General features: G+C 43.9%; 2 protein-coding genes across 2 annotated transcripts in view; both read right to left on the bottom strand.

Moving 5' to 3' along the window:
* Positions 1–202: 202 nt before the first annotated feature.
* Positions 203–12,471, bottom strand: part of LOC308463659 (glycine N-acyltransferase-like protein 3) — a 27,544-nt gene continuing 15,275 nt past the window's right edge. Inside the window, exons 6-10 of the mRNA XM_080982267.1 lie at positions 10,519–10,656; positions 5,509–5,616; positions 3,817–3,943; positions 1,135–1,255; positions 203–736 (exon numbers count right to left, since the gene is read on the bottom strand). Coding sequence (XP_080838393.1) covers positions 334–736; positions 1,135–1,255; positions 3,817–3,943; positions 5,509–5,616; positions 10,519–10,656 — 897 coding nt within the window. The 3' untranslated portion in view covers positions 203–333. The remainder of the gene's footprint in view (positions 737–1,134; positions 1,256–3,816; positions 3,944–5,508; positions 5,617–10,518; positions 10,657–12,471) is intronic.
* The window catches only part of LOC308462928 (glycine N-acyltransferase-like protein 3), a 28,345-nt gene continuing 26,490 nt past the window's right edge, over positions 10,617–12,471 (bottom strand). The window contains exon 7 of the mRNA XM_080980961.1: positions 10,617–10,656. The gene's annotated coding sequence lies outside the window, so the exon portion shown is untranslated. The remainder of the gene's footprint in view (positions 10,657–12,471) is intronic.

Below are 12,471 nucleotides of genomic sequence, written 5' to 3'. Positions count from 1 at the left end.
ACATAAAAATACAATATAAAAACACAAAATACATAATAAAATCAAGAGCAAACAAACAAAACAAAACACACAAACTAATACCGACCCCCCCAAAAAATATTGGAAATGCTAATATTTCACTATTATATCATTAGACCATTGCTTGGCCGGTTGACCATTCTAGATATACGGCTTAAGGTACCTTAAGTGATATTTTTTTAGAAAACCTATATGTATAAGAGAGGAACAGGAAACTCCAGGATTGGGGGAGTGATGGGTTTGTTTCTCTTTCATTCAGAGAGCTACTGAAGTCAAAGAGAGGAGATACTTTGGGACTCTCTCCTCCTCCCTTTACTAAGTTGAAGAATGTATGCAGATGTGACACATTTCAGATAATATCTGGGAGCCCATATATTTCAGCAAATTCTGCGTTTGGACATTATTCGTGGCAGTATGGCCATATACAGGGTACCCTGCCACGTGGATTTTCATGGACAGTGCCCTCGTCACTATAGCTGAGTAGCCCCTTCGGCGGTGGGATGGAAGGGTGTAGCCATGTATTTGTGCACCAAGAGGATCTGTGATGCCCCAGCTGATAGGATGACCATTGCTGTCCAGGATGCAGATATTGGGGAAGCACTTCACCATGTTGTCCAGAAACCGTCGGCTTTGTTCATTGCCCCCATAGGGCCATGTTTCATTTAGGATGTCAACATGGGAGCTTTTCAAGGTGGAAATTGTGAAGCTGGGATCTAGCCTGGAAGAAAAGACAGGCAAGAACAATATAGACAGAGATGTTGGGAGAACCCCGGAACCACCTTTTTGGCTCAGATCAAAGGTTCATCTAGTCCAATACATGGTAACACTGGCCAGCAACCTGAGTAAGTTGCAAGCAGGAAACCAGTTTGCTTTTGCACACATGGGCTGCTTTATGGGGTCAACATAGCCATTAATAGACAAAACATCTTTAGGAAACTTGTAGTGCCACCTTTGGTGCTTTGCTGTGCCAGCCAGGAGAAGGCAGACTTGGAAAGAGTGAATGCAAGGTTTGACCATAGTATTTTGGCTATGGAGATTCTCCAACTGGAAGCACCACAGGTTAACCAGTGCCTCAAGCAGAAAGGAAGAAAGGGGGGGAGCAAGGTGGACACTTACTGGCGCTGAGGCATTTTATCTGGGTTAGGGTTCAGGTAGGTGAAGTGGGGAGTTGCAGTCAGATGAATTTTCTTGGTGGCAGCAGCATCTTTAGAGACGTCATAGATCCCATTCTGGTTCCCTGTAAAATAGTAAAATATTCAACAATGAAGAGAAAGATATTGTGTGTGTGTTTTGAGGATAGGGCAAGAAGTTGTTCAGTGCATCAGGACCACAGTAGGGGGCAAAATGTTAAAGCCCCCTACCTGTCAGATGTGCAGGTGGATGCTCATGAGTAGCCAGGCAAGACTCCGACCTTTCTTTTTCAGGTTTTATTGGTGCAAACTATTTACAGTGCACAACTCCAAAGTTCATGTCCGTCTTAGTCACTTGCAGATTCCTGGAGCGCCCCCTTCCGGTTTCTCCACCAGCATAGGAACTTAGACACCCCAAATCTCCGCCTCTCCTCCTTACGTTTCACCCCTCTGCGCAAGCAGGGCGATGGAAACAGCGTGTTTGCCTCCTGGCCGGCCGGGCTAGGTGAGGCGCTTGGGCTCCCCGTAGCATCTTTGAGCCTTCCTTTCCCCCTGCTTCCCTGGAGGTGTGGCTTTCTCCACTGCCAGACGAGGAGCTGCTTCTTAGAAGCGCCGGAGGCTCCCTGTATCCCCCTGCCTCCCTCCCCCTTTCTGATGGCAGTCCCCTGACACTACCCATCTTCCAATTTGACACCTGATATTGACATTTTAAAAGCCCTTCATAGAATTATTATTATTATTATTATTATTATTATTAAACTTATACACCACCCTGTACCAGAGGTCTCAGGGCAGTTCACAACAAGACCACAACATATAAAATCAAACCAAAAGCAGTAACCCAGTAACCCCCCCCCCCAAAAAAAAGACACATTCTAAAAGGGTGTTGGATGTCAATAAGATCAACTAAAACCCTGGTTAAAAAGGAACTTTTTTGCCTTGTGCCTAAAGTGATGGTGCCAGGCGAACTTCCCTGGGGAGAGAATTCCATAGACAGGGAGCCACTACAAAGAAGGCCCGTTCTCGTGTTGCCATGTGATGCCATTGCTGATTTGTGTGAATGTCACTCATGCCTAGTTTGGGCCTAAGGTGTAGTTACACCCTCTCTGCCTCTGCAGTCCTGAACTGCAGTCCTGAATACTGACCATTTCCCCATCCCACAGTCTGTATGTGGGATAGATATGATGAAAAGGGATTGGAATAGCCATAATGAGCACATGATGATTGTGGATTGGGTTGGCTTCAGTCTAATCCAGGGTATAGCCCTAGAAATCAAATAAAAATATATTCAAATGTTACCACACTGCTTAGCTACGTTTTATTTGCCATTTAAAAATTCACAGCCAAGGTCCGAAAAGACAGTTAGAAGGGACCACATAGGTAATCTAGTCCAACTGCCTGCAATGCAGGGATCTTTTGCCCAACATGGAGCTTTGAATTTGTAACCCTGAGATTAAGAGTTTCATGCTCTACCGACTGAGCTATCCCAAGTGTATTATCTTATTTTTTCTATGCTTGACTATTGCAGTTCTCTTCTTTCTATTTTGCCTGTTGTCCTGTTCACCCAGACTTCTATTCTTAATTCAGCTGCCTGTGTGGTTTCCTCCCATGTTTTGGTTTACCTAAATTTCCTTTTGGTTACACTCCAGTGACTTTCTTTTCGTTAAAGGATCTCTTTGAAGTGATCACATAAAGTATTTTCACTCTTTAGCTCTTTCTCTTTTCTTCCTTTGCCTTCCTCTCATTTCCACTCACTGATATTCTTCACCTCCTGGCTAAAACTCCACGTACTCCTTGATTTCACAGTTCCAGCTTTTCTCTCTCTTGCTCCACATTTCCTCCGGAAACCATCATGGCCTCCCAATATTCACATTGATCTTTCCTTGCAAATGTTGAAGTAGCAGGTGAAAATGCCTCCCTCTTCCCAAATCTTTAACCACTACTTTCTCTATCCTCTTCACGTTCCTTTTGAGTCCCTCCCTCCTTCTCAATGGGCTTCCGCTTTTTGACTTCATTTCTCAACAGCACTTAAGTGTGTGAGACACTTTATCAGGGGCATCACATCTCGTTTTGCCATCTGATGTGAAACCGGAAGTGTCACTTTGCCACTGCCACCACCGTGCACTGGCAAAGAAGAGGCACAGGTATTGGTACTGAATTTGGGTGAGAGCATGCTGGTGGGGGTGAGATCTCACTCCACAAGATTTCGTGCAGTTTTGACAACATCTCACTGGAAATCAGCACTGGGGCAAGCGAGGGTACCACCTTAGGGCATCCACTGCCTCACTCCGCCTGATGGCTGTGCTGGTCCGGCACTTTATATTCAGTGGAGGCTGGTCTTTCAGGGTGAATGGGGCCTGCTTCATCAAGCGCTATCTGCCCACAGCCAGCTCCTCCCACCTGCTTTTTATTTTCATCCAATCTGTGGGGGGGGGGCACTTCTATCAGCTTCCTCCTCCTCAGTCTCAGTTTTGCCTCTTGTAGAAGGCAAATGCTGCCTATTATGGGTTCTGGATCCACCTATGTTGGTCTCCCTGCCTTCTGCCCTACCAGTTCCAATGAGAACCAGCCACCACAGTTTACATTAATTACAGTAATGTCATTTAAAAAAAGGGGGGGGGGACTCTCTCATCTCATAACTTTTCCCTTAGAAAGAACTGCCTTTTACCATAGAGACGAAAGGTTTGCTTCCAGTTGACAGCATCTGTGTCCAGCAACAGTCTCCGGTACACATCAAGATCCCAGTAAAAGGCTGCATATATGTTTTTATACAAATCTGTATTGTCTGTATCGGCCTAAAAGAGAGAGAGATGAAACTCATTAGGATAGGCTCCCTGCCATCTCCTTCTCTAACCAGTTCTTCTCAAAATAAAAAAAAATCCTTCCAGTAGCACCTTTAAGACCAACTAAGTTAGTTCTTGGTATGAGCTTTCGTGTGCAAGCACACTTCTTCAGATACACTGAAACAGAAGTTGCCAGATCCTTCTATGAGTTCTTCTCAGGTTACCAACTTTATTCTGGTAAAATTCCTGCGCTTTTAACTGCCTCCTGACACTTTATCAGATAAAGCTTTTCCTGATGTTGAGATGAAATGATGAGTGAACTTTCACCTGTGGGTCATTCCACGTCATGTCAATGCAGTCATGTCACCCACTGTCTTGGACTTTGATGAAACTTGGTGTACACCCTTCCCTTATGGTTGAAAGAAACCCCCTTAAATTTTTCCCCTCTATCTCAAACGGTTTTGATTTTATAGCACTTCAAACTTTCATGAAATCTGCATTGTCTGTCCCTCTTGAGACCCCGGGACATATACACTTAATTTTTTCTCTCCATAACCAATGATCAGATCTCTATGAAATCTTACACAGAGCTCAATAAGAGGATGATGATTTCAGGAAAAAACACACCAGCACTCAAAAGATTTTATCAATGCCAATATATCAATATATCTATCTATCTATCTATCTATCTATCTGTCTATCTATCTATCTATCTATCTATCTATCTATTTTTTTTGCTGGAAAAACCAGGTTAAGAAAACCTGGTGTGGCCATGATGGAACTCAAAGTTTGTGATGTTGAAAATTATTGCAAAGACATGCTCTTTCTCAACAAAGAATGAAATTAATGGGTTTTTTATTCCTTGTAATGAAAATTCAGATTTTACGTTTTTTGGACATCGTGGGAGGTGGAAATGGCTACTGGGTACAACGTTCCTACAATCCATAGCTGTAATAGAAAAAAATAATGAAAGAAAGGTGTTCATCGTAAAAAATTAACATGATATTGGTTATTATAAGTTTCCCCCCAGAAGTAAAGTGCATACTTGTTTTAATTTGGGGATATTTGAATATGAAATTATGAAAATTGGCTATCGGGAAGTAATCCCATTGAATTTTCACAATGGATTTGCACAGATCAAACACACTTGATCAAAACCACTTAAACACTAGAAAAACTGATCTGATCATTGGTTATGGAGAAAAAATAAAATGTACATGTGCCGAGGGTCTCAAGAGGGTCAGACAGCGCAGATTTCACAAAACTTTGAAGTGCTATAAAATTAAAACTGTTTGAGATAGAGGGGGAAAATTTAATGGGGTTTCTTTCAACCGTAAGGGAAGGGTGTACATCAAGTTTCATCAAAATCCAGGACAGTGGGTGATGAAACCCTTGTTTTTTTGCGTTGATTTGATGTGGAATGACCCCTGCTCTAATGCCAAAGGTGCCCTCCTAAACAAAAGCCAACATCCCCTTTGGTTTGAGCCTGGCTTAGAGGAAGTCCCAGCACAGAACACGTAGCATTTCCTGCTGACATCCCACAAAGCCCCTCCCACAAAATCCCCAAAGGCCACTACCTCTGTCCGTGGACGAGTCAGGACCGCTTTGCAATCTGGCCAAGAATCCACAATCACCTCATGGTCCACTGGGTTCCCACGGTTTATATTCATGACTGCACCATAGACCTGTCAAAAGTCATTGGATATCAGAGTTGGTACTGCAGTTGAAGGAGGCAGCCTGGGAGAAATGTGTGGGGTCTGGGAGAGAAAAAGTGGTGTGGTGTGTCAGGCTTGTATCTGCTGCATGCCTTGAGTGTGAGGAGATTTCACCCCTCCCATACACAAGAATCTCCTGATCATCTCCTGATGGTCTCTGCTGACTCTCCAGAGAGAAGGAGGCGTGTCCTGCCTATCTACTTATTCTGCCCAGCAACATATCAGTCTGTGTGTGTGAGAGAGAGTCAGTCAGTGTATCGGAGAGAGTGAGAGTGTTGGAGATCCTAGAGATAAGATTGCTGTTAGAGCAGCTGCAGACTCTCAGTGTAGCATTGATTTATGCTTAGAATATTCAGCTCTGTATATAGCTTTGTATCATAGTTGTAGTTATAGAATAAAAGGAAGATATTTTACAGAGCTGCTCTCCGAGTGGTTTATACTCTGCAAGACTCTGCAAAACTCTGCTGCGCGACGACTGTATTATTGAGACAGTGAATCCGGTGCTCTCAGCTCTGAGCTGTGAGTCCACAGCACTGTGACCGTTTCCTGTGAGAAGGAGGTCTCTGGCGGTGCTACCCAGCTCGCCTAGCCCAGTCGGGGTTGAGGTGCAAGAGTCCAGTTGGTGCACTGGCTCTAGGGCGATGCTGACATCGGTTATGGGCCCAGTCGTTGTTCCAGTCGTCTGACCTGGCGTTGTTCCAGTCATCCCAGGCGTCCCAGGCGTCCCAGTCGCCAGAGGTTTCTGTTGCTGATTGCCGGACGGTGGAACGGACGCTGCATGCTGGACTGATTTGCGGTGCCCAGAAGCAGAGCTGTTTTGGAGCAGAGTGTTCAAGCTGCCGCTGTTGCTCTTGCTGCTGCTTGATTTATGGAGGTATGTTGCTGACTGCCAAAGGAAGAAGATAGCATCCCTGTTTGCCTGTTAATTGCGCTCTGAGTGGGAGAGAGAGTGGCTGAGGGAGTCAAGGCTTTATCTGTGTTGCACAAGGGAAGTGTCTTGCTCTAAGTAATAGCAGACATGGCCTGTGCACATTCTGGCCAGATGGCTCTGTCCTTTCCTCTCCTCACGCCTGAAACCTATGCAGTTTGGCAAGTAAAGATGAAAGCGCTTTTACAGAGGGAGAAGCTATTTCACACGATAGAAGATGACCCTCCAGATAAGGATGATGATGATTGGGCTGAGTGGCATGCTGCAGATATGAAAGCCCGAGGGACAATTATTTTGAGTGTTTCAGACCACTTGCTGGTGAACTTAGAGGGTCAAGAGACTGCACAAGCTGTTTGGCATAAGTTGAGAGATATGCATCTGAGGCAGAATGCTGGTTCCAGTGTGATTTTCTTTAAGAAGCTGTGCAGGCTGCAGTTGGAGAAAGGTGGTGATTTGCCTAGCCATCTGTCTCAATTAAAGCGTCTCAGACAGGACCTTGTTCAGCGAGACCTGGCTATTTCAGAGGCTGTGTTTGCAATGCTGATGATCAATAGCCTAGATGAGTCTTATGATGGAGTAGCTGCCCAGATTTCCACAATGCCTTCTGACTGGCTAACAGAAGATTATGTGTCTAGCGTGCTCTTGAATGAGTGGGATCGCAGACAGGCTGTTAAAGAAAGCCGGGACTGTGCTGTTAAAAATATGCTTGAAAATGTGCCTGAGTCTTCAGCAGGGGAAAGTGAAAGTGAAACTGCTGCTGTTAAAGCTTTGAAATTGAAGCGGTGCTTTTCGTGTGGAGCACAAGGCCATTTGAGTTTCCAGTGTAAGAAGTCTTCAAAGAAGAAGGGAAACTTCAGAGGCAGAGGGGGAGGAGGACGAAATCCCCATGCACCTGCTACTTCAAAGGCCTTGATCTCTCGCTGTTCCAGTCAACGTGGGCGGAGTTTCTTCGTGGTCGACTCTGGCTGTTCAAACCACGTGGCCAAAGATAAGAATCTCTTTGTTCAGCTTGAGAAGCAAGAGAAAGAAATTCATCAAGCAGATGGGACAGTTCTCACGAGTATGGCTCAGGGAACTGTGTTCTTAAAGAGCCTGAATGCAACTATTAAGAATGTCCTGTATGCGCCTTATATTCAGGACAATTTGTTGAGTGTTTCCCAGCTTGATCGTCAAGGGTTTAAGGTGGTGTTTGCTAAATCTCGCTGTGAAATTCTTAGAGATGGCAAGCTCATTCTGTATGCAAAATGTGTAAATGGATTGTACCAATTGCCTTTTGTTTCAGGTACAGGCACTGCAGAAGCTACTGAGAAAAAGTGTTGCAATTTAACTGTAGATAAGAATGAGAAGTTGCATGACCAATGTATTCATTATTACCATCGCGTTTATGGTCATTTGAATTTCCAGGCTGTGGCAAAAATGCCTGATATGGTTCAGGGTATGAAGTTGAAAGAATGTCCCTACCACATGAAATGTGTTTCTTGTGCTGAGAGTAAGGCAAGGCAAGCTCCCAAAGGTACAGAGTCTGGGAGAGAGGCCAAGAAACCATATGAAGTCATTCATGCAGACTTAGTGGGGCCCCTAGCGCTCTCTAGAGGCAATTCAAGGTTTTTCATGGTTCTGATAGACTCCTATTCGAAATATGTTTGGGTCTATATGCTGCAGAAAAAGGCTGAAGCCTTTACCAAGTTTCGCCAGTTTTGTAAATGGCTCAGAAATGTACATAATGAGAATGTACGTTTTCTTTTCACAGACAAGGGTGGAGAGTTTTGTTCAGAAGAGTTTGAGAGTTTTCTTTCTGAACAGGGCATTGAGCATAGGACAGCCACGCCCAGATCACCCTGGCAGAATGGTTTATGTGAGAGAGTAAACCAGACTCTGCAGCAAGGAATCAGAACGCTGTTACATGATTCAGGGCTGCCCAATCCTTTTTGGGCTGAAGCTCTTTCGTTTTTCTGTCATGTGTATAACAGGAGATACCAGTCTAGTGTAAATTGCACCCCATATGAGATGCTTCACGGAAGAAAGCCATGTGTAAAGCATTTTAAAATTTTTGGTTCGGAGGTTTGGGTGCACACCTCGCAGGGTGACAAACTGAGCAAGCGTGGAGAACATGGTGTTTTCCTAGGATATGAGAAAGGGTCTTATCGTGTTCTGATCACAGACACGAAAACCATAAGGCTGACCAGGAGTATTGATGACAATCCACAATGGGACAGAGTTGGCGTTTTTCAGTGCCATCCCATTTGTGATGATGGTGCAAAAGGGGCAAAGAAAGTTAAGAGGGAGGCAAGTGTTGTTGGTGATGATAATCCTGATGCCAATGTAGTTCCAGATGATGGCACAGATTATCAGAGCCCAAAAGCCTCAGGTGAGTCTGACGCTGACTCAGACTTAGCAGCTTCATATACTTTAGCTCCCCATTCTCCCAAAGAGGAGGAAGCACCAGAACAAGAGGATCAAAGAGTTCTGCGCAGGTCCGAGAGAACAACCAAGGGTGTACCACCGAAAAGGTTTTCTGAAGAGTTTGCAAAGACTGCGGTCACGAGCAACTCTGGTGGGGTTTTCAAACCTAGCATGAAGTGTGCTGAGAGTAGTAGCACAAAACGCTTTATTTATTTCCTTACCTGATATTTGAAGGAAAGCGTGTATTTGAGTTCTGAAAGTGGTTTGTTCAAATCTGCCTAATTAGAAATGTCAATTTGTATTTGAGAGAAAGAAATGTGTGTGAAGATTTTTCCAGAAGCTGCTTATTCAAAATGGTATTGTAAAAGTGTTTTATATGCCGGAAAAGAGATACCTGCAAATATATTAACCAAGGTTGTAAGCAGAGAACAACTTTTGGAGTGTATGTGCAAATTGCAGTTATGTTAAAGATTCTTGAAATGGTCGGATGAAATGGGGGAGGATGAGGAGATTTCACCCCTCCCATACACAAGAATCTCCTGATCATCTCCTGATGGTCTCTGCTGACTCTCCAGAGAGAAGGAGGCGTGTCCTGCCTATCTACTTATTCTGCCCAGCAACATATCAGTCTGTGTGTGTGAGAGTCAGTCAGTCAGTGTATCGGAGAGAGTGAGAGTGTTGGAGATCCTAGAGATAAGATTGCTGTTAGAGCAGCTGCAGACTCTCAGTGTAGCATTGATTTATGCTTAGAATATTCAGCTCTGTATATAGCTTTGTATCATAGTTGTAGTTATAGAATAAAAGGAAGATATTTTACAGAGCTGCTCTCCGAGTGGTTTATACTCTGCAAGACTCTGCAAAACTCTGCTGCGCGACGACTGTATTATTGAGACAGTGAATCCGGTGCTCTCAGCTCTGAGCTGTGAGTCCACAGCACTGTGACCGTTTCCTGTGAGAAGGAGGTCTCTGGCGGTGCTACCCAGCTCGCCTAGCCCAGTCGGGGTTGAGGTGCAAGAGTCCAGTTGGTGCACTGGCTCTAGGGCAATGCTGACAGAGTGGGGTGTCCTGATCTGAGTGAGCACAAGGGACAGGAGAATCTGTTAATTTCCCTTGATGTTACAGATGAAAGAGGCAGCCTAAGACAAACATTTGAGGACAGAATCGGTGGTGTGGCCCCTAATTCAGATTTTGATATGCTGCATGAATCCCCACTGTTAGTGACTAGCCCTTGAATGGTATTACCTTGACTGAGGACTTCCTGTTTACCAGTTGATTAACAAAATCTAGGAGCCCACAAGGCCATGTCACATATTACACATATTTCTCACGAATCATAGCTCTCTGCTGAGCATATCAACATGATACATACATTTTCATGCACCTGCTTGTTGAACGTAAAAACTTAAGACATGCACCTAAAAATGTAACATATAATGATGTTCTCAGATTCGAAATGTGGAGTTTTGGAAAGATCAAGAGATGTTGACAGGAACCTGCCCCCATTCCTAGCTCTTAAACCAGATTACAAAGCTCAAGATTACCACAACTGTTTGAGGGAGGTTTCTCTTCAGCAGCGTCTCCAGCAACTGCAACTTGGATGCACAGGATAGGATCAACATAGCTTGGGAGGTGAAAGCGGATGGGCTGGTACCAGCAGAAACAATGCCTGTGATGAGCACCTAGGAGAGAGATCAGTTCTTTGCTGCTCACCAGAATCCCCAAACTGAGAAGTCTTTTGTCATTGAAGTGGCTTGGGCAACCCAGTCAGATGGGCAGGGTACAAATAATAAAATTATGTTTATTATTACTTATTTAACCCCTATGTCTACACCCCAGTGTCAGATGGCAAAACCCCCCCTGAGCTTCTAACTGTAACTGTAACCCTCGCCTTCCTTCCAGCTCAATTCTGATAAACAAAAACCTTCTCTTGTGAACTACAGGCAAGAAGCTCTCTATTACCGCTCACCTGCTGTCCAAACAGCAATACAGACCTTTTCAATTGGAATCCTCTTTCCAGCTTGGTAACTTTAGGGACTGCTATGATTAGGAGGGGGAATTTATACTAGAGTGAGTGAACCATTAACATAATCGTTCCTTGCGATTGTAGCCACAGGCCTTGTGGGATTGGATCCCACGGATGCAGAAGAATTGGCTGTGTTCCTGGATAAGAAGGAGGTGGGTTTGCTTCAAAACATTGGGAGAGAAGTGCTAGCTGCAGCTTCTTTCACCAGGATGAGTTGAAGGAAATAATGGAGGATTTGGAAAGCAAGCAAAGTCCTAGCTAAAGAAGAATGGCAACTTAAATTACAGTAGACCCTTCAGTTACATACCGCTCTGAATATGTAATCTTCGGGTTGCGAAAGCGGCAAACTCGGAAGTGTATTCTTCCAGTTTTTGCCGCATGCGCAGAAGCACTCTGCACGCTGGGTGTATATGCTCTATCGTGCTTTCTGCGTCCGCAGAAGCAGCGTCTCTGGTTACGGATTCTTTGGGGTCTGCACGGACCACCGAAACAAATTAAATTCGTAACCAGAGCGTCCACTGTAAACAGTTAATGATCACCTGAGCAATATATGATTTACTGACAGTCCCTGTCATGCTGTTCAAATGATCCGTAAAACGGATCTTGACTATTAGCGTGCTTGTGCGTTGGCATGAAGGTTGGACTCCGAAGAGGGTTCAGTCATTGGTTTAATCATTCTGTAACAAGTCTAACAGAACTACAGAGATTATTTAAATAGGTCTGTTGTCAATTACAATTAGTGAACCATTGGGGAGGGTATTGGTAGGGACTGGGATTGAAGTAAGCTGGTTTTCCCTCCATGGCGGCAAAACCTCCAACCACTTGCTTCTCTGATAAAGATACATTTCTCTTCCATCAGCTAGAATTGGCAGCTAGAATTGTTTCCATAACGTATTGGAAAGCAAATCTGATACTGACACTCTAAGAATATGTCAAATTTTAAATAAATCAACTTCGGGCTAGCCAGGAAAAAAACCTGTACTTGTACCAGGTTTGAAGAATATTGGGGCTACACCCAACAATTGCGAAATGTCCAGCAAATTGCAATGTTGGGCTGCCTTTTTGTCTTGCAGAAATAATTCATTCTTATGTCTGTAGGAGGTATCTAAGATATTTTGTGAGGAAATATCTTTGGATAAATTGGAGGGACTTGTACTTACATATCGACATAGAATGAATTATCATAGATATTTTGTTTGGTAAATGTATATAAATAATCTGGTTGGCCATGATGAGAACAGGATGCTGGACTTGATTGACCCGATCCAGCAGGCTCTTATGTTCTAGTTTCTATGTGAAGCATAATTAAACTAGATATCTTTATTGATCTTCCAGTTTCTGGAGGGATAAATTTTAAAATGTGGTAAAGGTGAATAATGAGAGAATTCTTATATTTATTAGGATAGGTCTACAGAGAGTAAACTAAATGGAAACAACAATTGGAGAGAAAAACAATGTATCCAACCCACGA

The sequence above is a fragment of the Podarcis pityusensis genome (genome assembly GCF_964106645.2).
Source record: "Podarcis pityusensis genome assembly, chromosome: 1".
In the NCBI taxonomy this organism is placed as follows: Eukaryota; Metazoa; Chordata; class Lepidosauria; order Squamata; family Lacertidae; genus Podarcis; species Podarcis pityusensis.
Note: the sequence above shows the minus strand (reverse complement) of the source record. Positions and strands in the feature narration are given on the sequence as shown.